Here is a 27,542-nt window from a genome sequence, read left to right as displayed (position 1 = left end):
AGACCAAAGGAGATCCCAGTATTAGAAATGTGAACATCTCTTCCAGAAGCTCAGATCTGACACTTCTGTATGTCTAGCCATCAGCTCTGGAACAACAGTGGTTTTAATGAGGAACTTCGTGAACTGGGATGAGAGCTCTGCTTTTGTCAGTAAAATGTTTTTGAAAGTGAACAGTATTATTTAGCCTCTGATGTTCTGCATCTGCCAATAATAGTGCAAATGCTTGGTTGGTTTTTGTTTCTAGCGAAGAAGGCACACTCAGAAACCACACCAAAAGAACTAATCTGCTACTAAGCAAGGTATTATCCTTCTCTGCAATATGCATAAGCACCAGTGTAGCAAAATAAATGTATTGGCAAAATGAAACAAAAAAAGCACAGCAACATGAAAGAGATACACAGAAGGATTTGCAGGCCTAGGTAACCAGAGCATTTTCCTCCTACTCTTCACCAGGAATGCTAGTTCCAATGTCAAGCCTATTTCACAAGCATTTTGAAGAACACTCTTCTCTCAGACATGCCAGAGAGCATATATTCACAAAAGAAACTTTCAAGAGTACATACCAAAAAAAAAAAAGCAACAGGGATAGAGGAAAACTCAAGATACAATGATTCCTTTACAAAAGAAATCTTGCACTAGGATTCTAAGGAAGTTGCCTGGCCCACAGCTCAGACCTACTTCCCCCGTGGGAGTCCAACCAACCCAATCTATCAGGATGCGCTATGTACTAAGCATCATTGTTCATGCACCTTTGTAAGGCAATCCTTCTTTAGGGGGAGAATAAGAACTATGATTGTATTCACTAAATTACCATTAGGGTAGCCACAGGCTGGAAGAGTTGGGTTGTCTTTTATCGGGTCCTGAATACACAAGTCACAACTTCAAGATATTCCCACTGCTTACAGCAACAAAAACATGAAGCAAAATCATTTCAATGAGAGAGTGTTTTCTCCAATTAAAAATCAAAAAATCTAAGACAACTAGGAAAAAGACATTCAACTCTGGTTGCTCCAAGGAAGACTAATGCAGAAATGGGTTTACATTTTCCTTATGAAACAAAATAAACACAGGAAGTATATAAGAATAGCCAAAGAAATATTAGATCATCTGGGCTTTCTCCATCCTCTTCTCACAGTGTAAAATAGTCCTTTCCATCTAACAGCTAAGTCAGAAGCACATGCCACTGGAAATGGAACTTCATAGACTAACTGACAGATGAGGCAAGACTTGCTCAGTCTCTCAGGGATGAGAGATTTGCTGTGAGGTTGCTATACAACCCACAGCTCAACAATGTTTTGTAAACAATAAAGTGTTTCCTTCTGTGCATTGTGATTGCCTACAGACACTGCTTTCCTACTCTGCCTCTTCAGAAGTGCTATTGTTAGTTACTAATAACTTCTGGATGCACTGCTTCCAATTCTCTTTAGCCTAAAGAGGGAAGACAGCAAAGAGAAGTGTATGAAAAGTGCACTAGCTAAGGAATTCTGGAAGATTTAATCTTCTCCATCCCGGTAAGGGAGAAAGCAAACAGCGTCCACAGATCAGAGAGATGATGACCAGCAGCTCAGCTTACGTTGCATTTAAGCACTGTGGGCTGGCAGGGTCCATAATCCACCTTTTGTTACTTTCACTGCCAGAAGCCTGGGATTACTCTAGCTGCCATATGAAACTCAAGAGGAAAATCTACACTGGCACTTTCCTCATACACCTCTCATGCCTGCTGGTGGAGGGATGGCCAAGTTCTCAAATAGCCTGGGCCATTCCCTCTTGCCTGAATTAAGGGAAGCTGATGTACACATTTAAATGTTCACTAAGAAAGGGGCAGTGATGCAGATAAACTATTACCAAGCAGGTCACAAGCCATCATGGAAGTCTAAGCTTTGTATGTCAGTTGTCTAGCAGGACTGTGGTTTGTCCTCTCACGATCCCAGTTCCGTTTTGGAGATCAAGATTCTGTACATCCATTTAAAAAGATCCTTCTTCTAAATGCTGCCAGCTCTCAGCTCCAGCCCCTTCATAGAGTCTGTCATCCCAGATGTCCCATCCATTCATCCAGCAGCAGTCAGCCTTTAGACAAATCCTGCCAGTCTGTGCAGGACAGAGGCAAATGAGTTTGCAGTAACAGAGTTTAGACAAGGGAGTGGCTTCCATTTCAGGAAGAATCCTCCTCGGAGTCCTCGCTGTCAAAACGACTCGCCCACATGAGGGAGTAGATGGACGAAATGATACGTCTCTCATTGTCTGTGGCTAGTTTCATCAACACATCCTCCTGTTTCTCTGCATTCAAAACACACAGATAGAAAAGTCAGCAGTGACCACTGTACCCACAAATGCTAAATCACTACTTCTCTTCAAAATGTATAGCCTTTGTCAGCCTGCAACACGTCTTTCAAGCTGCAGGGCAGGGGGTTTTCATTTTCAGTCTTAAAAGAACAAAGCATTGGGGGTTTTGTTTGCTTGTTTTCCTAAGTTTTCTATATGCCTTTTCCCATTGAGGTAGCACAGATGAGGAGGAGACATCCTCCCTCCTTACGCTGTCACACAGCTGGCAATGGAAGTGACTGACTAATGCTCTGCTTTGGCAGGTAAGAAAAAAGGAAGGTATGTGTTAAGGAGCTCTCAAGCAAGTAATGGTTGTTCAGGCCCCATCTAAACCTCCACACATTTAAGAGTGCAAGTTGTCCTACGGTGCTTGTTCTACTAAGGTTCTTAAGAAAACCTTCTTGGGAAGCTCTGACTGAAGTCATCAAGTGCCACTTGCACCATTATTTCTCTTTCAACTGGCTTCTTCTTAGGAATTCATGTTTAAATACAGGCATGGTTACCCTCACCTCAAATTGTTTCTATCACTGAATAGAAAGACTGCACAGAAACAATTCATCCTTCCTGCTGAAGTGTCATGGTGAAGCTAAATTATTTCCTATTTACAGTCATTTATATAATGAGAGCATCTATCACATACAAAGGCAGGCTATGATCTTACTTCCTTTTTGCTCGAAGCATGAAGATCAGTGGTTTACCACATAGAAGTGGGCTCAAATAGAATAGAATAGAATAGAATAGAATAAACCAGGTTGGAAGAGACCTTCAAGATCATCACGTCCAACCTATCACCCAACACCACCTAATCAACTAACCCATGTAACCAAGCACCCTGTCAAGTCTCCTCCTGAACACCTCCAGTGACAGCGACTCCACCACCTCCCCGGGCAGTCCATTCCAATGGGCAGTCACTCTCTCTGTGTAAAACTTCCTCCTGACCTCCAGCCTGAACTTCCCCTGGCGCAGCCTGAGACTATGTCCTCTTGTTCTGGTGCTGGCTGCCTGGGAGAAGAGACCAAACTCTGCCTGTTTACAACCCCCCTTCAGGTAGTTGTAGAGAGTAATGAGGTCACCCCTGAGTCTCCTCCTCTCCAGGCTAAGCAGCCCCAGCTCCCTCAGTCTCTCCTCATAGGGCTTGTGTTCCAAGCCCCTCACTAACTTCGTTGCCCTTCTCTGGACTCGTTCCAGCAAGTCAACATCCTTCCTAAACTGAGGGGCCCAGAACTGGACACAGTACTCGAGGTGTGGCCTAACCAGTGCAGTGTACAGGGGCAGAATGTCCTCCCTGCTCCTGCTGGCCACACTGTTCTTAATGCAGGCCAGGATGCCATTGGCCCTCCTGGCCACCTGGGCACACTGCAGGCTCATGTTCATCTTACCATCAACCAGCACCCCCAGGTCCCTCTCTGCCTGGCTGCACCACTCATCTAATCACCATTAGCTACCTCACGAGACACTCCAGAATGGCTATAGCATACTCCACAGATGTGTGTGTTACACAAGAGCAACGTCAGTTCTGCAAAGGTGAAAGCTGAGCTGGGCAGTCTCTGAGCAGTGCAGCATTTCCTGAGGGCATCAGACTGAGGTGTTTAAGACCAGGCTGGATGAGGCTCTGGCCAGCCTGATCTAGTGTGGGGTGTCCCTGCCCATGGCAGGGGGTTTGGAACTAGATGATCCTTGTGGTCCCTTCCAACCCTGAATGATACTATGATACTACGATGATACTGTGATACTATGGTTCACCAGTTTGTAATTTCAGGTTTAAGACTGCTTAGTGATGTCATTCTGTGTCACCACTGAGACCCTTTTCATTAGGGGAAAGGCTTACAGAATCACAGAATGATAGGGACTGGAAGGGACCTTGAAGAATCATCTAGTCCAATCCCCTGCCAGAGCAGGTCACACAGGAACATATCCAGGCAGGTTTGAATGTCTGCAGAGAAGGAGACTCTACAACCTCTCTGGACAGCCTGTTCCAGCGTTCAGTCACATGTTGCAAAGTGAAGGATCATGCACTCACCTCAACAAGACGAAAAGAAAGCAATTACTCAAGGGAACACAGTGACAGAAATTTGTTAAGGGGCAGCAGCAAGAGACTTCTACATTTCAGCACCTAGATACCAGTGTCAACTGCTCTAGAAACAAATTCAGAAGAGGGAAGCAGGATAGAAATACACCATATCTGAGTTTTAGTTAAAGCCATCACTACCATGCAGCTACAGTTAGGCATTTAAGCCATGGTGGCTTTCATGTCACAAAAATTAGCATGGTAGAGCAGCTGCCAGTTCAGCCATACACTTACAGGACACACTAATGTTCCCTTTGGAGATTTCCTACATAAATTTAGCATACTGAAGAGAATTCAGTTTGTCATCGGGCACTGCTCTGCTGTGTTAGAATCATAGAATCAATAAGGTTGGAAAAGACCTCAAGGATCATCAAGTCCAACCTGTCACCCAATACCTTGTGACTACTAAACCATGGCACCAAGTGCCACATCCAATATCCTCTTGACCACCTCCAGGGACAGTGACTCCACCACCTCCCTGGGCAGCACATTCCAATGGCCAATAACTCTCTCTGAGTTTACGCAATGATGTGGTCAACAGCTTAATCAAAAGGTGCCTGAGAAATTTTTGAAGGGCCATTCTATATAGTTTTCCTTTTTCTTAGTGATATGTTTGAAAGAGCGGCACATAGAGCACAGGTTGGACACGATGATCTTGAAGGTCTCTTCCAAGCTGGTTTATTCTATGTATTCTATTCTATGTATGGTTGAGCTGTCCTGCTCCCTTGTGGAATCCACACCAAAGTCTTTTCCCAACCTTCTTATTAATGTTATTTCACTGTGCCGTAAAGCTACCTCAAAATTTACTTCCTAGCACTTCTGCTGCGTTCCCTGAGCATTTCCTTGGTATATAGGTGCCAACAAAGTGTTACAAAAATAGATGGAATGAGAGATTGTACTCATCATGCCACATCCACCCACCTCTCACCTTTCCGCTCTCTGGTAAGGCTCAGGCGAAGCTCTTTCGTTTCCTCATCCAGTTTTTCGACCATCCTGTCAATGCAGTTATCCAGCACCAGAGAGCGCGTCTTGGATTTGATCTCCTGCCTGCAGATCGGGCACTCCACTTTACGTTTTGTCCACTCACTAATACAGTAGGAGCAGAAGCTGTGTGCACAATTCAAGGTGACTGCCTGTGGATGTCAACAGGAGCGTATCAGAGCAGGCACACAAAATGTGGTCAAGATACCAGAGAGAAAAACATGTGTGACCGTCTGAGGTTGTGCCTTTAAGAAAAGAGACACCATGGCCAAATGTTTTATAAACAAAAGACAGGTCTAAACTAATTTCATTGGTGGAGAGGCAGAGCACTGCCTTAAGTTTTGATTCCCAGTGAGACTAGTCTCACTCTTGCACTTTCTCCTTTTGCAGCTTGAGGCTTCTGGGCTTTCAGCCAGACTGACCTTGAGCAGATAAGGCCTCTACTAACATGTAACTGCTTTTAATTAACAATTATTCCTTTTCTCTCTTTCTAACCCTCTCTGGGGAAAAGGGGGAGAGAAGGGGGGTGCGGGGGGGGAACCCTCCTCAGCAGAGGAGGAAATCTCATTCCTGTGTTACTTTGTTGTATATTTCTGTATATATATTGTAAATACTGTAAGTTGTATATATATATTCCCCTGCATTTCCTAAACTGCTTTGTAAATACAGCACATTTCCTTTGCTAATCTGGCTGTGGGTTTTTTTTCCTTTCATTTTTCTTTCCCTTCACTTACAGGGTGGGGGGAAAGAAGAAGGCTTGAGGCCTTCCTCTCAACCCTCAACATTTTTTTTTTCTTGGCGCCCAACGTGGGGCACGATGAACACTTCCTACCAGGAAAGTGGGGAGAAGCCCAAAGCCCCTTTTCTTTAGCCTTTTTAGGGGTTACACACAAAAGCCCTCCTATGCCAGCATGCAGACAAGTTCAGAAACAGTCAAACAGAATTGATTCTATTTTAAATTTCCCCAATTTGAAAAGGAGAAATTCTGGGAAAACTCAGACACAGAACAGCTTCTTAAACCACCCAGAAACCAGAAACTGAAATGTCAGCAAGTTATTCAGTCATTATAACACGGCTAACACTTCAGGATTCCTGTAGTACAAATGAATGCAATGAAACTGAAGTTCTAGCAAAACACAAACAGAAGTACCAGCCCCCTTTTCAGGTGGTGAGGGGTTTACAGCACAAGGCCTATGAGGAGAGGCTGAGGGAGCTGGGGATGCTTAGCCTGGAGAAGAGGAGCCTCAGGGCAGACCTTATTGCTCTCAACAACTACCTCAAGGGAGGTTGTAGCCAGGTGGGGGTTGGGCTCTTCTCCCAAGCAACCAGCACCAGAACAAGAGGACACAGTCTCAAGCTGCACCAGGGGAGGTTTAGGCTGGATGTTAGGAAGAAGTTCATCACAGAATGAGTGATTGGCCATTGGAGTGGGCTGCCCAGGGAGGTGGTGGAGTCACCATCACTGGAGGTGTTTAGGAAGAGACTGGATGGGGTGCTTGGTGCCATGGTTTAGTTGATTAGATAGCGCTGGATGATAGGTTGGACTCGATCTTGAAGATCTTTTCCAACCTGGTTAATTCTATTCTATTCTATCATCTCTAGAATCAAATGAAAACAAGCTGATTTCACAAAGAATGAGTTTTTCCAAATAGAAAGCTTCAGGACTTGACTGAGCACTGCACCTGCCTTCCTTCACTAACCTCTTCCTGTATCTACACATGAAGCAGCTTGGAAAAAGCTCTACTACTGTGAAAGACTAAAAGCTTGTCTCTCCTGGTGTGACTCAAAGATAAAATCACTTACTGCTTGCCCAGACAATAGCTGATGTGTGTTTAGCAGAGCCACTGACTCTTGGAAGGTGCAAAGATAACATCGCTCACTGGACCACAGCTGGCCTCACAGCAATGGACCGAGGCCACCTTCAGGAATATTCATAAGACAAGATAATTTCCACCCATCACGTACCCTGAAAAGGGAGGATGGTGAGACAATGGATTCACCACCTGGTCCCTGATTTCCTGAGGAACAATACTTGGACACATACCTAAGGACTGAAAACTGTATAAAAGACTTGAGCAACTAGTGGCTCAGTAGAAGAAAAATGGAGAACCAAAAACACAGAAGGAAAACACAGAAGAAGAAAAACAGAGAAGGACAATGCCGCTGTGAAGGAAAGCAGGAGCAAAGGAAAAGCCTGGGGCAACGCTGCTCCAAAGAAGAGAAGCTGTGGAGCCTGGAAGAAGCAGACCGAACCCTCTGTCCATGTCCTAAGTTCCTCCTGCTGCAACTCATGGAGCTGAAGAGGCTGCCCAGAGGACCACCTCTCTTTTACAGCCAAAGCCTCAGCACCCTTCCTCTACAAACCCAACATCTCCTGCAGCACCTTTCCTCCACAGACTTGAACTGTCTTGCAGGGGTGAGAGGTGTGGTAATATAATTCCTTTTCTCTTCTCTCTCTCCCCTTCTGATCCATCCACTTTATTTATGTAATAAATAGTTTAGCTGTTGATATTTTGGCCCCGTTTGTGCCTCTCATTTCACAACACGGGAATATTCAAAAGACCTGAGTCTCTTTCTCCCTCCAGACTGAGACAACTACAAAATGATTCTTCCCAAGGCAGGCTACCTGCAGCAGCTTGGAGCACCATGTTAGGATTAAGCACTCACCTCTCTGCAGACAGAGACATAAAAGCTGAACTTGCTGCCCAGGAGAAGAGTTAGGGAAGGGCAGACAACGGATTTCTGGACAATCCTTACCTGCAACTCACTGTGGGTCCATTGAGACTGTTAAACCAGCAAACAGAAGAAATAAGCTTGAGTATTGCTTTAATAGAACTAGGAAAAGCTTCTCAAGCCTCTTCTTTAGTGGCAAACCAACAGAGGTTTAAACATACCTCAATAAAGTGCTCAGAACAGATTGTGCACCGCAACTCATTTTCCAACACATCAGTCATCTGATTCAACACCTCTTCTTTTTGGGCTCTCACCTTTTCTTTCTCCTCCTAGTGGAAGAGTAAAAATGGTCACATATCCACAAAGAACAAGATTTTAGTCAATATAGCATTGGCAAGAAGTGGAGTATAGGAGAAGGTATTACAACTGGAAAAAAACCAATCATACAACTGTAAGTCTCCACACATCAAGTCTGTGTCCATGACATACATAGATCTGTAACCTCTCTTCTCTTTGTAGTCCCAGCAGTTTGACAATACTCCCATCCACTGTAGAGAACTTAGAAGCAAGAACAGAAGCCACATCCAACATTCCCTTCAGCCTGAAAAAGCTATCAGCTGGATCAGCCTTTTCAGAATTTTTCAGCCTCTTCTGGGGACGAGTTGCTGGAAGGTGTCCAGAGAAGGGCAACAAAGCTGGGGAGGGGTTTGGAGCACAAGCCCTATGAGGAGAGGATGAGGGAGCTGGGGTAGCTTAGCCTGGAGGAGGTTCAGAGGAGACCTTATTGCTGTCTACAATCACCTGAAGGGAGATTGAAGCCACATGGGAGTTGGTCTCTTCTCCCAGGCAACCACCAACAGAACAAGAGGACAGTCTCAAGCTATGCCAGGGGAGGTTTAGGCTGGATGTTAGGAAGAAGTTCTTCACAGAGAGAGTGATTGGCTATTGGAATGTGCTGCCCAGGGAGGTGGTGGAGTCACCATCACTGGAGGTGTTTAGGAAGAGACTGGATGGGGCGCCTGGTGCCATGGTTTAGTTGATTAGATAGTGTTGGTTGATCAGTTGGACTCGATGATCTTGAAGGTCTTTTCCAACCTGGTTAATTCTATTCTAACTCAATGTAACAGGTTTTCTGGTGTAAAGAGAAAAACATTCCACAGGCAAAATATCTCAAATATATATAAAAAAAAAAAAAATATTCAGAAGTATTTAAAACATTGACTTTACCCAGTTATTTTTATAATTTTTGAGTTAAATTATGCCCCTAGGTGCCCGATCTATCTTCTTAAAATTAGCAGACAATTTCTTACAATTGAAGCTATACTTAACAAGAGTTGTAAAGATAGTATTCAAAAAAAAAAACCCATGAAGCAAGCAGCCAGAGGTGGACAATGTGATGATTTCCAAGAGTAAGACACGGGAAAGGATCTCCTCAATTATCTTCTTCTGACTACCTTGTGTCAAAGCCATGAATAAAGGTGGCTTATCTCAGTCACGATTCAAATTCCACATCGTTTCAACACCACAGTTTTACTTACATGTACCCTAAATAAAAATGAAACCCCAACCTTTCAGCACACTTTTTGTTTGTTTGCTTTAAAGAAAGGGTGCAACGGGCTCAGTTTTCCTGCACAACACAGAATTCAGGTGCTCTGGCTTTCTTTATGATTGAGAAAGATCCAATAATGACTGTTCAACAACAATTTATGAACACAGCAACATGCATCCTCCCCCAGTTTTGGAAACCAGAGCCAGCTGCCACCCCAAAATACAGATGCTCTTCTCTATGGGAGGCAAAGTACAATAAAGACAAATGTTAAATAAATCAATTCCTCTATCTCAGCATACCACATTTCACTTACAAATAAAACTGAGAATTTGCTCATTCTTTACCTTGGTTTCTTCCAGTTCTTTATTCTTGGCTTGAATTATCTCCTCAAAGTCTTTTTTACTACGGCTCAGTTCTTCCATCAAAGCATGATGCTGTAACAATAGCATCTCAGAAATTGAGTGTCATTATAAACTATCCCATTAAATACACATGGTCTAATCTGCTGTTTATGACCTTCCGAGGATTAGGGCACTAATCATTCCCTCTCCCAGCCTACTCTTCCATTTCAGTCAGGTTTTAGAGTGGCAATTTTCAGTGTATCTGAGATGGGTATCAAGGGGTATTTGACACAAAGACAACAAAAACCTGCTACTGTGTGCAGGATTAAGTGAAGCTGTTTTCAGATTAGCTTTCCAAAAGGAAACACCTATGGGAAAAAGCCTGGAAAACCTAACTGTGTGGCAACCTTTCAAAAGCATTGCTAAATAAGAGTGATTTATTTTTTTTTCCATCTGGTTAAAACTTCCAAAACAACTTCCACGTAAGTGGTGCCCAGCAGACAGACTTCACAAAGAAGCCCACCAGCCCAAGGATCAAATTCAAATCAAAAAACCCTACTGCAGTAATTAATGCTTCCAATATGACTGCATATTCCTACAACATTTGCTGGCAAATAGCAACTCCCACAAAGCAAAGTTTGCTACTTTCTGACAGAAACCTAGTCTGTAGAAGGTCAATCTGCTCCTAAGGTATAGTCCTCATCTTCCTACCAAGAGGCCACAGCAATATGAAAGATTTAAATATCTGACTTACATAAACCAAATCTAGACTAAGTACTTGCCTCTTGCAGGACCTGGGCCAGCTGCTCCTTCAGGTTCTCTTGCCCATGTTGTCTCTTTATTCCCTGGGCAAAAAGAAAGGGGGGAAAAAAGAAAACAAAAAACCAAAACAACAGATAATTGAAGAAAGCAAGGGACAGAAAATTACTACTTTGCATACTCCCTTTAGAGGATTTGCTTAAAGAAACAATGCTGGTTTTCAGCAAACCTTGACATGTCCCACAGGTGTTACACGTGTATGACACAAATTAGAACTATCATTTACTGCAAAGATTTAAAATGGAAACATAATTTACAGTTACACACTTAGAACACCTCCACATTACTCTAGCTCTAATGACACCGTCATGTTCAGAGAAGCAAAGAGGCCAGCAACAGCTTAAACATGAGAAAGCTGCAACTCTGTCTTTAAGCGCATTCAAAGAGGCCAGAGATACCTGCAGCTCCTGTCAAACTCCCACTGTACCTAAGCACACTACCAGACTTTCTGTACCTTGTCTGTACCAGCAGAGTTTAAAGGAAGTAACTAATACATTATGAACCTCATTCCAAGATGAATTCTTACTTCCTTTAAACCAGAAACTCAAACGGAAAGACTTCAGTTTATCTGAAAGAGCTACTTGGGAACATACACTTTTTTGAAAGTATGGAAAAAAGCCCCAACAACTCTGTGTCCCTCCCTCCCAGGATTAAGGCATACACAATTTAGCTGCCTGGAATGGGAATGGACTTGCCATGCAAACCAGGCATTGATCCACACATACACCAAGACAAATTCACACTTACAGTAAATGCCTTTAATTTGTCCTCACTGTAACCACAGGAGGAGGTCAGGCAGAGACTTTTGACTGTTCTTATTTAAAAACATGCTTTTTTACTAACTGAAGGGCTTTACTAACTTGCTGTGATGAACGTGTTTGTAAGAAAAAACAAAACCAAACACACACAAAACCAAGTAAACAAACCCCTATTTCATTATCTTGCACCTTTTCCCTAATTCCCCATGCAGCTCAATCCCTTCTGTCTCTGCGTTTTCTTTTGGCACAGGTCTGGAAATAAAAGGCTTCCTTGAAAATTTCAATGGGAGTAATTGACACAAGCCTTACTTGTTCAAGATCTTACTTTAGACCAATGTCTTATATTAAGCATTCCATAAAAATTACAAGACACAGGCCAAAGAGATTAATACCATTATACCTTCAGCTTCTCTTGCTCTTTAGAGAATGTCCTCTCCAGCTCTTCCACCTGCTGATGATGATGCTCTTGTTCCATGTACAGCTGGTCCTGCAACTCCTGTAGCTCCTGCTCCATTGCCAGGATCTCCTTCTGAGCACCCTTTTTGTGCTTCTGTTTTATGTTCAGAACTGCTGTCTGCTTCTCCTGCATTTTGACCTTTAACTTCATTGTATCTACTAGACTTTTCCTCAGCGTTTCCAAGCCAGTCCACGACTGTGCAAGACCAGAGTCTTTCTGGACATTATGGGGGACGGACACAGGTTTTTCAGTGCGTACAGGGCTACTACATGCTGGATCACTATCCACCTCACTTGGTCCAGGAGAAGGCAGTTTGACATCCATATTCTCTAATGGTTTAGCCTCTTCTACCCTTCCCCATGGTTTACCCAAAGTTTTTCTATCACAGTACACTCTGTTTCTTTTGGATCTGGAATTTGAAGGGCCTTCGGATTCTGACATTTCCACTTCTTCCACACTGAATTTACGTTTCATTCTTGAACTCTTCGCTTTCCCCAGATCGCTCCTTTGCGCTAAAAAGGGTCTAATTTTCTCCCATTCCTCTTTAATCACTTCATACTCATATTCAGCAGTCTCTCTGTTTTCCAAAGGCACTCCCAACTGGATACGGTCTCCTTCAGTGATCGGATAGGCTTTTGAGGGATCCAGGCGCTGTTTGTTAAGCCAGACTCCATTTAGACTCTGTGAATGAAGACAGAATCAGAAAACCTAATATGCACTTACAGAACCATCTGCAAGCTATTTCTAGCAACTGTAAACATATCCAGCCTCTGCAGTGCTGCAATCAGAACAAGCCACCACTTTAAATAAACCTTGCAATATCAAATTTATTGGCATAGTGTCCCATTTACTACAGTTACTGCCTTGTATTTCATACCATGCATTATTTATGCGTGACAGATTGTACACAGTCACCAAGAACAACATTTACATACAGGCTTGTGCAGAAAGAATAAACTCCAAGAAGAAAAAAAAAAAAGAATAGAATAGAATTAACCAGGTTGGAAAAGACGTTCAAGATCATCGAGTCCAACCTATCATCCAACACCATCTAATCAACCAAACCATGGCACCAAGCACCCCATCCAGTCTCTTCCTAAACACCTCCAGCAATGGTGACACCACCACCTCCCCAGGCAGCCCATTCCAATGACCAATCACTCTCCCTATGAAGAATGTCTTCCTAACATCCAGTCTAAACCTCCCCAGGAGCAGTTAAGAGACTGTGTCCACTTGTTCTGGTGCTGTTTGCCTGGGAGAAGAGACCAACCCCATCCTGTCCACAACTTCACTTCAGGGAGTTGTAGAGAGCAATAAGGTCTGCCCTGAGGCTCCTCTTCTCCAGGCTAAACAACCCCAGCTCCCTCAGCCTCTCCTCATAGGGCTTGTACTCCAAACCCCTCCCCACCTTTGTTGCCCTTCACTGGACACCTTCCAGCAACTCAACATCTTTCCTAAACTAAGGGGCCCAGAACTGGACACAGGACTCAAGGGGTGGCGTAACCAGTGCAGTGTACAAGGGCACAATGACCTCCCTGCCCCTGCTGGCCACACTATTCCTGATACAGGCCAGGATGCCATTGGCCTTCTTGGCCACCTGGGCACACTGCAGGCTCACGTTCAGCCTACCCTCGACCAATACCCCAGGTCCCTCTCTGCCTATCCCAAAAGCTTCAGAAATAAAAGCTAACCAACAAAAAGACTCTGTACAGATAATTGTCAAGAGCACAGACTATTACAGTAGTTAGTCTTGACAATTAGTGCCACCTGAATTTCAAGAAGGCACTAGAAAATAAATAGGACCACACAGATCTCCATAGATAAAAGTGGAACATAAACCATGAAAGAATATCTTCTTCTAGAGGTAAGTTCAGAGCAGGAAAAAAAATGGGGTTAAATTAGACACTAGATCAACAAATAGTTCTGAAAAACAGCAAAAATGATTTGTGCTCAAGATGAACTGCAGATATGAACTGACAGATCTCAAAGATTCAATAAACCAACCTGACAAACTGATAGCAGTGACAGCAGAGGAAGCATTAATCTACCACAAAGGCTTCCAGTCATGCAATAATTGTAAGTTTTTGAGTTCATACAACTATTGCAACACTTTCTTAAGAGCAGTGTAATTTTAATAGTAGCCACTTCATTCCTTTCTGACTAATCTACTATTGAACCAAGCATTCTTCAAATCTGCATGATGTGTGGAACATTTTTTCTTACAACTGCTGTTTCAAAGCAAGCTACCAATTTTACAGTTTCCAACCCAAATGAGAAAGTGGAGAGACCATGATATAAAAATCAGACTACTGAAGTCAAAGATGAGGACTCTGATGTTAACACTTTATCAGCTGAGGAGGACTTTCAGAAGAACCTCATGTGAATATTAAGCATGTATCTTTCTAACAACAGACTCTTTTTGTGGTTGATTACAATTAAAGCAATTGTGTCACTACAATAATGAAAGGATAAACTGGTACTCCTTATCAGCAGAAGAAAATTATCCTTTTGAAGACTGCTAACATTCATAGGATTTTTTACTTTAAAAGAGTAACACAAAATGGGTTCACATACTGCAAAGTCCAAATGGCAGCTGAGAGAAGCTTCCTGCTGGAAGTGCACAGCAGGCTATGCACATTCCCATGGACCTTCTATTGCACTTACACAGTGTTATGTCACAGCCCATACGTTGTTTGAGCATGAACAGGGCATCCTCTTCAGTGAATCTCAGAATACAAGGCCTTTAATCAGTTTCTGTACCTTGTTATCCTTGACAGCCCACTGTCCTTCTGCGTCTTGCTGGAAAACACAGTGCTTCCGAGAGATCATCAAGGGGCAGGTTTTTGACACGAGCTGATAGGTGACATCTAGTCCTCGGCCTACAGTTACCTGAAAATACATTAGTTTAACAGCTGAATTCATCAACAATAACATATTGAACTCAGTCTGTGCCATTTCAGTTGAAGTATAGCAGAAATCTATCTAGATTAGCATCTTGCTCCAAAGAGTTTGGCACAGTAAGTGGGTTTTTTAATTATTTTTTTTTTCCCATTTAAATTCAAGAGAGGGTAGAGAATGGAAGCCTTCAAAGTTTGCAGTACTTTCTTTCTCTCCCACTGAGGAAAATTTGCTTGCTTTAAGGCAGGTTAAAGCCTTGCTTTCATCGAAATCTTCCTCAGCAGCAAACCTGCTCAAAGCCACTCCCAATCCATCCGTGTCCAACCTTAAGTTATTCCTCAACTAAACACCGTTTCTGCAAACCAGTACAACTGTTTGCAGGTCTTAAAACTACTTCTCACCTTCTTCTTTCACGAGCTGTACCTCTTCACCTGGGTGTGAACAGGAGAAAAATAGGCCAGAAAACTGTCATCCAAAAAATGCACATGTAACCGTTCCCTATGTACCCAGTATCTTTGTAAATCACATCATCAATCTTACAGCTCAGAAACTAAGCCACGTCTAAAAATGGTCTAAATAATCAATAATCTGATTAGACTTTAATTGCATCTTCTAGAAGAAGAGACATCATTTAATTACAGCGTTTCACAGTACCTTATTAAATATGATCTAATTGCAGGCTGCCATTCAAAGCACAGCTTTGCTCTCCCTCCACTCCCTCCTTTGCAAGACTTGATGATCATACACACTTTTCTTAGGCAGCTATGCATTTCTTATTCATCTATGCATTGCACAAGGTTTCAGTCAACTTGTGATGTAATAGGACAACTTCATGGATCCCATGAAAAGCAGAAAAAGGAAGACAAGCACCTTTTAGCAGAAGACCAGAGTTAAATCTAGTGAAGACTATTACAAAGTGCACTCTAGTTTTTATGCATTAAAGGAAGGCTGCCCTTTGTTTTCCCTGCAATCCCAACTCACTTGCATCACACCTTCTAATTCCTAAAAGATGGCAAAATGCTGCAGTCAGGCAAAGTTCCTTCACTACACATTACCTAAGTGGGTTTTACCCAAGCTTTAAAGCATGGACTTGGATTCCCATGTCATAATTACATGCAAGGAACTAAATCAATATCATGAGAGTAAACTTTACTATGTTACTTTCTACCTCTTAAACACTACACCTAGAATAGAATAGAATAGACCAGACCAGGTTGGAAGAGACCTTCAAGATCATCACATCCAGCCTATCATCCAAAACCACCTAATCAACTAAACTATGTAACCAAGCACCCTATCAAGTCTCCTCCTGAACACCTCCAATGATGGCAACTCCACCACCTCGCCGGGCAGCACATTCCAATGGGCAATCACTCTCTCTGTAAGCACAGATGCCTTGTAAGAGGTACAGAGGCTCACGTGGATAAAGACTCCATTTTTCAGCTGGAATCAGTTATAAACTCAGGTCTGCACTTGCAACAGAAACACCTAACCTTGTGAACAATTCTTAGTGCCCAGTCACACGTGTCTGTGTGGCCTTGTGCAGTAATACAGGTGAGACCTGGCAGGGTCAGTCACAAAAATTCCCCTTGATCAAATTCATTGAACAAACCCTGGTTGTGTGCTGAGACATTACCACCGCCAGAGTTTGCCGCCACCCAGAGCAGTACTGGCAGACCAGAGCTCACCGCCATGCCTCGGCAGTGCAGTTTAGCATCCACAGTTAAATCCCCAGTGAAAGGACCAGCCTGGGGCCTAGTGAGCCTGCAGCACCAGGCTGCCTGTGACAAGGAGAATAGAATAGAATAGAACCGAACTGGAAGAGACCTTCGAGATCATCATGTTCAACCCATCATCCAACACCATCTAATCAACTAAACTATGGCACCAAGCACCCCATCACGCCTCCTCCTAAACACCTCCAGTGATGGCAACTCCACCACCTCCCTGGGCAGCCCATTCCAATGGCCAATGATTCTCTCTATGAAGAATTTCCTCCTAACATCCAGCCTCTAGCGCTGTGCAGACCATCAGAGAAACAGTATCTTCATTGAGATCCTCTGCACAATTTACATAGCCCTAGCTGTACATTTTGGAGATGTGTTAACTCCAGTAGAAAACAGACCATATTTAGATACCTCCTGTCTTCAAATCCACGAGTAACAAAAATGTATGTTCACTTAAAGAGCTGCCTGGCATTGAATGATGAGTGAAGCTGGGTGCCTTTTGCAATGCATAAGCACAGAGATGCCGGGCACAGCGTGATCCCGCACCACCTACCTGCCTGATCCCAAGCACAGGGGCTCATTTAGGCTTTTCAATTTAACATATCATCGTAGAAAATGGCTTATGCCTATACCACATTAATAGAGACTCAAAACATGACCTCTTTCACACCTGAAAACTTAAGCTACAAAACCTCAACGCAATACATACCATTAACCTTGCCAAAACATCACCCTGATAATTAGGACTTCCTCCCCCCCAATAAATTGTGTTACACGAACAACTTCTATCTAAATATGAGACCTTGTTAAAAGAAGCTAACAAGGGAATACTTGGAAAATTAGACACAAGGCCTGCGCCGAGCCCCTCCGTGTTATCGGCGCTGAATGGCGCCGCTGCAGGTCACCGGTGGCTGCCCCTTGCGCCTACTTCCGGGAGCGCCGGGCAGCTCCCCACAAGGGGACGCGGCGGGGCTTTTCCCTCCCAGGAAGCGCATTAGGGAACAACGAGGCTCCAAAACAAAGTGCACCGAGGGGCGCTCGAACCCGCGGCCCGGGGAGGAGCAGGCCGCGAGAGGGCCCAGGCCAAGAGGCGCCGGTAACGGCGGCTCCGTCTCCCCAAGCAGTAGTGATAGCTATGCCTCACTCATCCACACACCCTCTCCGAGGGTCCGGAGCCCGCAGGGAGCTCGACCCAGTCTGGCTCACCTGTGCACCGGCCTCCAGCAGCAGCCAGTCGGCGCTGGCCCCGACCCGACGGAGACACCAGGCCAGGTCCTGCGATGCGCCGTCCATCGCCATGGCAGCCGCGCACCTCCGCAGGCAGGAGCAATCACTGCGGCGGCCCCCCCGCGCTCGCGAGACGTCGTAGCGGCCACACACTGCTTATCAGCCCAGCTAATCGAGTGTGGAGCGCAAATACAAGCTGTACACCCTTAGAGCCAGCGGAAACTACAACCCCCTCGACGCTAGCGCCCGGCTCGCCCCCTGCTATCCCGTCGGCCCCTTCTGTCTCCGCCCCTTCCGGAAGCCGCTGCGTCGTATGCCGCCCTCGGCCGCAATGGCGGTGGCCGGCTGGCTGCGGCGCCGGGGGCTGCTGGCGGTACCCTGGCGTTGCAGCCCCCGCCGCGGGAGTGCCGGCTGCCCGCCGGCGGGACAGATCCGTGACACCTTCCTCCGCTTCTTTGAGGAGCGCCACGGCCACCGCCGCCTGCCCTCTGCTCCTGTGCGGCCCCGCGGCGACCCGCGTCTCCTCTTCGTCAATGCGGGCATGAACCAGGTGCTCTTTCTCACTTCACTGTCTCTGGCCCAGTGCTCTAACTTTTCCCTGCCTGCAGTCCACCCCGCAGGTCCCCTCCATCGGCATCCTGGGGGCTCCGCGTCCTCGGAGGAGCGCGGCCCCTCTCAGGTGGCCCCTTTTGCGGAGGTCTTCTGCGGTGGGACGGGCCCCCGGGTGGGCATACGGCGGCGCTGCCCTCCCGTCCGCCTCTCGTCGAGCCGTTTCCTTGTTTCAGGAGCCCCCATACAGCCCACAGTACCGAGTGGCATCTAGCAGTAGCTCATGTCTGTCTGCCTTGATTTCTAGTTCAAGCCCATTTTTCTGGGCACGGCGCACCCCCGAAGCGAGCTGGCACAGTATCGGCGGGTGGTGAACAGCCAGAAGTGTGTGCGTGCAGGAGGGAAGCACAACGACTTGGAGGATGTGGGCCGAGATACTTACCATCACACGTTCTTTGAGATGCTGGGGAACTGGTCCTTTGGAGATTACTTTAAGGTGAGGTAATAGCAGTGAACTCACTCCAGGAGGAAGCGTGGCTGTTCTTTCAGAGCTGTGCAACAGTGCCGTAGGGTTGTCTGCCGAAAGCATTTTGGGAGCTCTGTGGCCTGGCACAGAAGTATTTATCTGAATCATGACATGTGCCCTGCAGATTCTCAAAGCACTCAGCCTGTCAAAGATGTGAACATGCAAATCAAACTTCTCCAGGTGAATGCTAGTGTTGACCATATAATATGGTGAAAAGAGGTTACCAGGTCGTTTGTTGTCTGTTATTAGAAAGATTGAAAGGGAGAAAGGATGCTTTTTTTTGTTTTTTCCTAATTTTGGCTAGGGAATGCGTTTTTGCCTTGGAGGAAAAATAATCCATGTAACTGCTGGCAAGCACATGGGTGTAGACAATGCTGCTGTCCTGAAGGTCTGTCAACAATTTAGGAGTGTCAGTTTTCCACAGGCAGCAGTAAGCCATCTGGTTCACCTGACCCTCATCCTGCTCTTGAAACTTCCTGCACCTTGAAACTGGAAAGGGAGAGTGCAGCTGAAATAAGCTGTCGTTTGACTCGCATCCTGGCTTGCTGTGCTTCTTACATGTTCCATGCCTGTCCAGGAAGAAGCATGTAGCATGGCCTGGGAGCTCCTGACAGAAGTCTACGAGATCCCGAGGGACCGTCTCTATGTCACGTATTTTGGTGGGGACCCCTCACTGGGACTGTGTGCAGATGAAGAGTGCAGGGATGTATGGCTCCACCTGGGGTGAGTGTGTTAGAGGAGAAGTTCTGAGCAGCAGGCTCTTCAGTCTCTATAGTCTCCTGTTTGCTCTTTAGTTGACAGGAATGAGATGTAGGGATCAAAAGTTGTGGTTTAAACTCATTTCAACATTTCTGGTTTGTTTGAACCATTAAAAGTCACCTGGGCTCTGAGCAGTTTGGGGTGCTTGGCCTTTAAACTGTTTCTCACATGTCATCAGGCTGAGGGGTGATGTACCTAAGACTGGCTGGGCTGGATGTGTGGAGGTTCTCTGATCCTTGGTTTCCTCTCCATCATGACCTGCAGAGATTACCTCCTGTGAAAGCTAGCGATGACTGCCTCAGCATGAGGGTGAAGCCACTGCAGAGGGCACTGCTGTGCTTTGAGTCCTTGTCCCAGGCTGCGTGTGGACTTCGAGTGCAAGGCACCCAGCTCTGTGCCATTGTTGGTGTTCAGCCTTGTTCATTATGATCAAGTCTGAGCTCTGCCAGAGTTCACTCCACAAACCCAGTGGAGAGTCTGTCTCTGCCAGCAGGAGCCAGACTGTTTGCCAGCCACTCTGGGCAGTGAGTTTGGTCCTATCTGGTTTGATCCAACTTGTTCCTGCTAAGGAGAGTAATTCCAAGTGAACAGAAGCAAAGGAATCATAATGTGTTTGGATTTTGGTTTTGTCATAGTCAGAAAGGATTCTTCCCTTCCAACTTTCTTTTTGGTCTAGGCTACTGTGTGCTTTGTGCTTTCCTTCCCTTTTTTCCTTTTCCTGTTTGCCTTCCCAGGGTTCCTGCCAGTCGTGTGCTTCCTTTTCCGTTGAAGGACAACTTCTGGGAGATGGGAGACACAGGTCCCTGCGGTCCCTGCTCAGAGATCCACTATGACCACGTGGGTGGTGGCAGAAATGCTGCTGCACTGGTGAACCAGGGCAGCCCTGATGTAGTGGAGATCTGGAATTTGGTCTTCATGCAGTATAACAGGTATCAGGCATCTGGTCTGAACTCCAGAATCACGCCATGTATAGTCCCAGACATCTCGCTGCTCCCCAGGAGGTGGCAGTACAGGAGCAAGAGAGAAGCTATCAGGCTGTAGCCAATGTGGCTCTTTGGCCTCTTTGCTTTATTTGTCCTGTCCTCTTTAAACTTCTGCTGCCTATTCTCCCTCACTGCTGCATCCCAGAGGTCTCTTGAGGTCTGCAGCATCCTGGAGAAACCTGCACAAGGAGGAGAAGGCCTTAGGACCTTATACAGAGAAGGCCTTTTTCTCTCCATTTCAGTCTATCCTGACTATCTCGTGGTCAGATATTGGCTACCTGACAGTGCCAAGGCAGGCTGCTATTAGTCTGGTCTGTGAGCTTCCTTCTGTGGGGTGATTTGCTGTTTCCATCCCTGTTGCTCTCCCATTGTCTTTTGACTCGTCTGCACCTTTTCTTTGCCTCTGAACTGACTGTTGTTTCTCTTTTGCCTTTTCTCTGTCTGGCTGACAGAGAGGTGGAGGGGAATCTGCTTCCCTTGCCCCAGCACCACGTGGACACAGGAATGGGCCTGGAAAGGCTGGTGACAGTTCTTCAGAGCAAACGTTCCAACTATGACACAGATCTCTTCACTCCCATCTTGGATGCCATTCACAAGGTGATGGTGCTTCTGCTCAGTCACAGCTATGCAAAAGCTCCTTGAATGCAGACTGCATGGTTGGTGTGGTATTACAGCCTTCTCTACATGTTACTGTGTGCTATTTTGAGACAAGGTATGTCCAGCCAGGTCCAGAGCAGCATTCAAGGGAAACTTGGGAGAATTCCAGGTTATAAATCCTCTGGGATATCAGCACTGCTGATCCATTTTAACGCTCTTGTTTTACAGTTCTTCAGTGCTAGGGCACTGGCTGACATACCTTGAGTACAGAAGTCTTGGTGTCTAAAGCTCTGGAAGGATTTAATAGAATAGAATAAACCAGGTTGGAAGAGACCTTCAAGATCATTGCGTCCAACCTATTATCCAACACCATCTAATCAACCAAACCATGGCACCAAGCACCCCATCCAGTCTCCTCCTAAACACCTCCAATGATGGTGACTCCACCACCTCCCCAGGCAGCCCATTCCAATGGGCAATCACTCTCTCTATGAAGAATTTCTTCCTAATATCCAACCTGAACCTCCCCTGTGTCCTCTTGTTCTGGTGCTGGTTGCCTGGGAGAAGAGACCAACCCCCACCTGGCTACAACCTCCCTTCAGGTAGTTGTAGACAGCAATAAGGTCTCCCTTCAGCCTCCTCTTCTGCAGGCTAAACAACCCCAGCTCCCTCAGCCTCCACTCATAGGGCTTGTGTTCTAAACCCCTCCCCAGCTTTGTTGCCCTTCTCTGGACACCTTCCAGCAACTCAACATCTTTCCTAAACTGAGGGGCCCAGAACTGGACACAGGACTCAAGGTGTGGCCTAACCAGTGCAGTGTACAGGGGCAGAATGACCTCCCTGCTCCTGCTGGCCACGCTGTTCCTGATCCAGGCCAGGATGCCACTGGCCTTCTTGGCCACCTGGGCACACTGCAGGCTCATGTTCAGCCTACCATCGACCAGTAGCCCCAGGTCCCTCTCTGCCTGGCTGCTCTCCAGCCACTCTGACCCCAGCCTGTAGCACTACATGGGGTTGCTGTGGCCAATGTGCAGAACCCAGCACAATGAATGTATCTTAGATGCACAAGGTTCGGAGGTGGTTGAGAAGTATGATGCCAAGTGTAGCTGGCTGCCTCTTACATTGAAACTTGTTCTGCAGCCATTTATTTCTGCTGATCTATCCCCTTTATTTTCTCTTGTAGGGCTGCAGGGGGCCCAGATACCAAGGTCTGGTCGGGGACGCTGATGTTGGGCATGTGAATATGGCCTACCGTGTGGTTGCAGATCACGTGCGCACCTTGTGTGTGTGCATCACTGATGGCGTCTACCCAGGCTTCTCTGGAGCAGAGTAAGGACATAATGAAACGGCATAGGGTGAAAGGAGTTATGTCTAGAAAGGAATATGGGCATCTAGGGGACAGGTTTTGCTCTGAGCCCAAGCTAGTGGGTGCTTGAGCTTTGGAGAGGCAAAAGGGTAAGAGCCTGGAAGAGTTTCCCGTCTGCATCCTTAGATGGTTGTAGAGTGTAGGAAATAGTTGGCCTCTGTCAATAGATCAGGCCAGAGGAGCTGTGTAGAGGATGTGCTGGATGTGGGACTTGGACAGGGATACTTACATGGCCACTTGGCAAATCCTGCACTGTTTCCAGACTGGTGCTGCGTCGCATCTTGCGCAGGGCTGTCCGCTTTTGCTCTGAAGTCCTCCACGCTCCACCTGGTCTCTTGGCTTCTCTGGTGCCTACTGTAGTGGAAGTGCTGGTAAGTAGAAAATACTGCCTTGTGGCGGGGGGAAATCAGTGTCACACTTGTCCTGTTCAGCCCCATGTTCCTTTCCTGTACAGTCTCAGGAGACAACCTTGGATGTGAAGGAGCTGTAGGAGGGTGTATCTGATGCTATGATTTGGAATAGAATAGAATTAACCAGGTTGGGAAAGACCTACGAGATCATCAAGCCCAACCTATTATCCAGCACCACCTAATCAACTAAACCATGGCACCAAGCACCCCATCCAGTCTCTTCCTAAACACCTCCAGTGATGGTGACTCCACCACCCCCGTGGGCAGCTCATTCCAATGGCCAATCACTCTTTCTGTGAAGAACTTCTTCCTAACATCCAGCCTAAACCTCCCCTGGCACAGCTTGAGACTGTGTCCTCTTGCTCTGGTGCTGGTTGCCTGGGAGAAGAGACCAACCCCCACCTGGCTACTGCCTCCCTTCAGGTAGCTGTAGAGAGCAATAAGGTCTCCCCTGAGCCTTCTCTTCTGCAGGCTAAGCAACCCCAGCTCCCTCAGCCTCTCCTCATAGGGCTTGTGCTCCAAACCCCTTACTCTTGCCCCATATCATTTATGATAGGAGGGAGGGGGCCTAGCGTGACCAGTGGTACAGTCAGTACTAGTGTGTGTATAAAGTGCATGCAACTGCTCATGGTTGTTTCCTGAGAGCTTCAAGCTGTTGTATCTGGTTAAAACCATCTGAAATTGGTCCCTGTGAGTACTAACATCCTAAATGATCCTGCTGCCTTCCTGTTTTGAATGGATGTCTGCCAAGAGATGTTGTGCAGGGTCTAGCAGAGGTGGGTCACAAGGAGATAGCCAGGAGATGGCATCTGTAAGTCCATATGTTATTCTTACCCTATGTTACTGTCCCTGGAGCTGTGCACTGGGTCATCCTTTATGCTCACCTGTATGATACACCTCTAATTCTTGTGGCATGCTGTGAGATTCCCTCAGGGCGATGCTGTCACTAATTGAGACTCACTCCACAGGGAGATGCCTATCCAGAGCTGACAAAGAATGCTGACCAGGTGAGTGATGTGGAATACCCTGGAGACACACCCTATCTCTCATTATCTTTCTGAGGCACTGTTCTCAGGGGCAGAAGTCTGCCCCTTCTTGGGTCTTAAATGGAGATGTTTTCATAGTCTCCTCCATAGCCATGTTCTCATGGGTGGGCTGAGATGCACTGGGAACGTGTTTGTATCCTGAGCATGAGGAGTATCTGAGGCAGATTTCCTTGTGGGAGCTCTACTGGATCCTTACCAGGGACTGATTGTCCTGGTTTAAGGCAGCAGCTGCTCTAAAAAAAGCCAGGATAGCTCTTTTGCAGAGTGCAAGTACAGCCTGTCCTAGCATGGGAACCCTGTGTTCAAAGTGAATTTGGGATTTGAGGCTGGTTCCACTTGCTTCTGCGGACAGCAACTGTGAGGAGCAATTTCTCTGGCAGTTCCAGTCATGCAATTTTAATTGGGTTGCAGCCATAAACACCTGATATGGAGCCTTTGTCAGCCACCAGCCTTCCCCAGGTGGATGATCAATATTTCTTTGGCAGGCACAGTGATAAGGAGGCACAATGACTTTGGCTCTGTTTAGTAACATATCAGAGCCACGTTGTGAGGGATACATACAAAACAAAAAGGCTGGTTGAAGCGGTCAGTGCCACTGTTAGATACCTGCTTAGTTGGAGCTAACTGTAACAGGGCTTAGCACAGCTGAGGAACTCCCTTAAGTGTTATGGCTAACCCTCCTTCTGACCTTTGGGCAGATCATGGATATCATAAATGAGAATGAGGTAGCTTTTCTGTCCTCCCTTGAGCGTGGGAGACGCGTCATTGAGCGGACAGTGCAGCAGATGGAGCCCGCCACAGATTTCCCAGGTGAGTCTTCCGCCTCTGACAAGCTACACTTACAGATAGTTTGATCCACATCTTAGTAAGCATTGCAGTCAAGATTGTGCTGGATGTCTGCTTCCCCCATATGTTTTCAGTGACCTAGCCCCAGCAGAGAAGCATATGTTGTTTCTTTCACCAGATTGCAATTGTTTTCTAACCCTTGGCTCTCATAACAAACTGGGCTGCTTTACTGTCTGACTAGCTAAGGCACAGCTGAAAAGAAGAGGCTTAGGACCCAGCCAGTGCTGCTGCTTGTCTAGGTGTGCTGCACTGAATTTTAGCAGGGATGGGGCTGCAGGTTATCATTAATACCCAGTTCCATGCAAGAACATTCCATGCATTGCTTTGCTTCCCTTCCCCATTACTGGTGCAGCTGCACACAGCATAGGTGAATCCAGTTACCAAAGGACACACTAATTGGTCCCATCCAAGCAAATCTTGATGTGCCTTTGCTTTCTGAGTTCACATAGTTCATGCTCTTCATTTCACCCTACAGCTGAAGTGGCCTGGTCTCTCTATGGGAATTTGGGATTCCCTCTGGATCTGATCAATTTGATGCTTGAAGAAAAAGGAATCGGGTTGGATTCAGCTGCTTTTGACAGACTTGCTCTGGAAGATGCAAAGGTAAGAAGGAGACTCACCTTGTCAGAATAATTTGGAGCCTGCCCTCTCTCCTGGGAGCATGGAGGCAGAATTCCTTTCACTGCTGAGGCTCTTTGGATGCACCACAGAGCCTTTTACGTGAAGGAGCAGGGGGTCGGAAATAACAGCAGGGTCGCAGTGCCTTTGCTTGTGGGTATGGGGCTGAAAAGTATTGGCTGGTGATACTTGTCAGATCAGAAGTGTTTTATGATGCTGAATGTTGCTGGAGTGGAGGTTATCATCAAATTATATAGGTTAGGAATGTCCTCACACAAAAGCAGAGACAGGTTAGACAGCCCAAACAGCAAGTGTCATACAAAGAGTTTACAAACTCCCCTCAGCCCCAGCAGTGCTGGAAGGTTTGTGCTGGCTCACCCTGTGCAGTAACTGGTTTGAGGCCTTGGTCTCCTGAACGTCAATGGCCTGGCAGTTTATAACTACACAGCAAGCTGTGCTGGAAGGGTTGTGTTAGCTGTTGCTATCTGATACTGAGTGCTTGTTGGGTTTGAAGGAACTGGATTGGTTTATCAGTAGCCTCCATCAGCAGGAAGGTGGAAGAAGTTTTTCCTAGCATCCAGTTATTGATTTGTGGCCCCCCTGGGTATCTCCTGTCTAACTGTGCCTTTGCTCCGCTGCAGCGGAAGGCTGGTGGCCCACAGGCAGGACATCTGGAGGACACAAATGTGAGCCTTGATGTGCACTCACTGGCTCAGCTGCAGAGCAGCAACGTGCCTGCTACTGATGACTCTCCAAAGTATACCTACACACTTGGACAGCACGGGCAGTATGGTAAGTGGCCAGGTCCTGTCCATAAGGGAAGCTGTGCCTGTGGGTGCTGGAATCTCTCACGAGACTGCTTTCACTGCCTAACCTCATGCATGAAGAGCACAGACGTTGTGGTTCAGACCTGGACTTCAGCAAGGCCTTTGACACCGTCCCCCACAGCAAACTCCTGGCCAAGCTGTCAGCTCGTGGCTTGGACAGCAGCACTCTGCGCTGGGTTAGGAACTAGTTGGAGGCTGAGCCCAGAGAGTGGTGGTGAATGGTGCCACATCCAGCTGGCAGCCAGTCACTAGTGGTGTCCCCCAGGGATCAGTGCTGGGCCCCATGCTCTTTAATATCTTATCAATGATCTGGATGAGGGGATTGAGTCCATCATCAGTAAGTTTGCAGATGACACCAAGCTGGGGGCCAGGTGTTGATCTGTTGGAGGGTGAAGAGGCTCTGCAGAGGAACCTTGACAGGCTGGACAGATGGGCAGAGTCCAAGGGCATGAGATTTAACACATCTAAGTGCCAGGTTCTGCACATTGGCCACAACAACCCCATGCAGTGCTACAGGCTGGGGTCAGAGTGGCTGGAGAGCGGCCAGGCAGAAAGTGACCTGGGGGTACTGACTGACAGTAGGCTAAACATGAGCCTGCAATGTGCCCAGGTGGCCAAGAAGGCCAATGGCATCCTGGCCTGTATCAGGAACAGTGTGGCCAGCAGGAGCAGGGAGGTCATTGTGCCCCTGTACACTGCACTGGTTAGGCCACCCCTTGAGTCCTGTGTCCAGTTCTGGGCCCCTCAGTTTAGGAAAGATGTTGAGTTGCTGGAAGGTGTCCAGAGAAGGGCAACAAAGTTGGGGAGGGGTTTAGAATACAAGCCCTATGAGGAGAGGCTGAGGGAGCTGGGGTTGTTTAGCCTGGAGAAGAGGAGGCTGAGGGGTGACCTTATTGCTGTCTCCAACTACCTGAAGGGAGGTTGTAGCCAGATAGGGGTTGGTCTCTTCTCCCAGGCAACCAGCACCAGAACAAGAAGACAGAGTCTCAAGCTGTGCCAGGGGAGGTTTAGGCTGGAGGTTAGGAAGAAATTCTTCAGAGGAAGAGTGATTGGCCATTGGAATGTACTGCCCAGGGCGGTGGTGGTGTCACCATCACTGGAGGTGTTTAGGAAGAGACTGGATGGGGTGCTTGGTGCCATGGTTTAGTTGATTAGATGGTGTTGGATGATAGGTTGGACTCGATGATCTCAGAGG

At 46.6% G+C, this 27,542-nt stretch overlaps 2 protein-coding genes across 7 annotated transcripts in view; one reads left to right on the top strand and one right to left on the bottom strand.

Annotated features, from left to right (window-relative positions):
• Positions 1-334: 334 nt before the first annotated feature.
• Positions 335-18,085, bottom strand: RNF8 (ring finger protein 8). Of its 3 annotated transcripts, none has more exons than XM_068157368.1 (9): positions 17,800-18,085; positions 14,729-14,857; positions 11,912-12,649; positions 10,717-10,779; positions 9,938-10,027; positions 8,266-8,373; positions 8,129-8,155; positions 5,319-5,523; positions 335-2,277 (listed from the first exon to the last, which is right to left on the bottom strand). In XM_068157368.1, exons 1-9 carry the CDS (start codon positions 17,890-17,892, stop codon positions 2,153-2,155), a joined length of 1,578 nt encoding a protein of 525 aa, XP_068013469.1. In that variant the 5' UTR covers positions 17,893-18,085; the 3' UTR covers positions 335-2,152. The 3 variants fall into 3 exon arrangements, with proteins under 3 accessions (XP_068013469.1, XP_068013480.1, XP_068013490.1); XM_068157389.1 differs by having other exon boundaries at positions 2,139-2,277; positions 5,312-5,523; XM_068157379.1 differs by lacking the exon at positions 8,129-8,155.
• Positions 18,086-18,136: 51 nt separating this feature from the next.
• The window catches only part of AARS2 (alanyl-tRNA synthetase 2, mitochondrial), a 35,326-nt gene continuing 25,920 nt past the window's right edge, over positions 18,137-27,542 (top strand). For all 4 annotated transcript variants that reach the window (XR_010989609.1, XM_068157354.1, XM_068157339.1 and 1 more), the window contains exons 1-11: positions 18,137-18,370; positions 18,677-18,865; positions 19,473-19,618; positions 20,389-20,583; positions 21,090-21,234; positions 22,418-22,563; positions 22,863-22,971; positions 23,979-24,017; positions 24,755-24,866; positions 25,378-25,505; positions 26,162-26,312. Coding sequence is in view for 3 of the 4 variants with exons in the window: in XM_068157354.1 (XP_068013455.1) it covers positions 18,152-18,370; positions 18,677-18,865; positions 19,473-19,618; positions 20,389-20,583; positions 21,090-21,234; positions 22,418-22,563; positions 22,863-22,971; positions 23,979-24,017; positions 24,755-24,866; positions 25,378-25,505; positions 26,162-26,312 (1,579 nt within the window). In the remaining variant the exon portion in view is untranslated. The remainder of the gene's footprint in view (positions 18,371-18,676; positions 18,866-19,472; positions 19,619-20,388; positions 20,584-21,089; positions 21,235-22,417; positions 22,564-22,862; positions 22,972-23,978; positions 24,018-24,754; positions 24,867-25,377; positions 25,506-26,161; positions 26,313-27,542) is intronic.

Source organism: Melanerpes formicivorus, unplaced genomic scaffold, assembly GCF_026170545.1.
Source record: "Melanerpes formicivorus ecotype bairdi unplaced genomic scaffold, bMelFor1.0.p_v2 SCAF_2, whole genome shotgun sequence".
NCBI lineage: Eukaryota > Metazoa > Chordata > Aves > Piciformes > Picidae > Melanerpes > Melanerpes formicivorus.
Note: the sequence above shows the minus strand (reverse complement) of the source record. Positions and strands in the feature narration are given on the sequence as shown.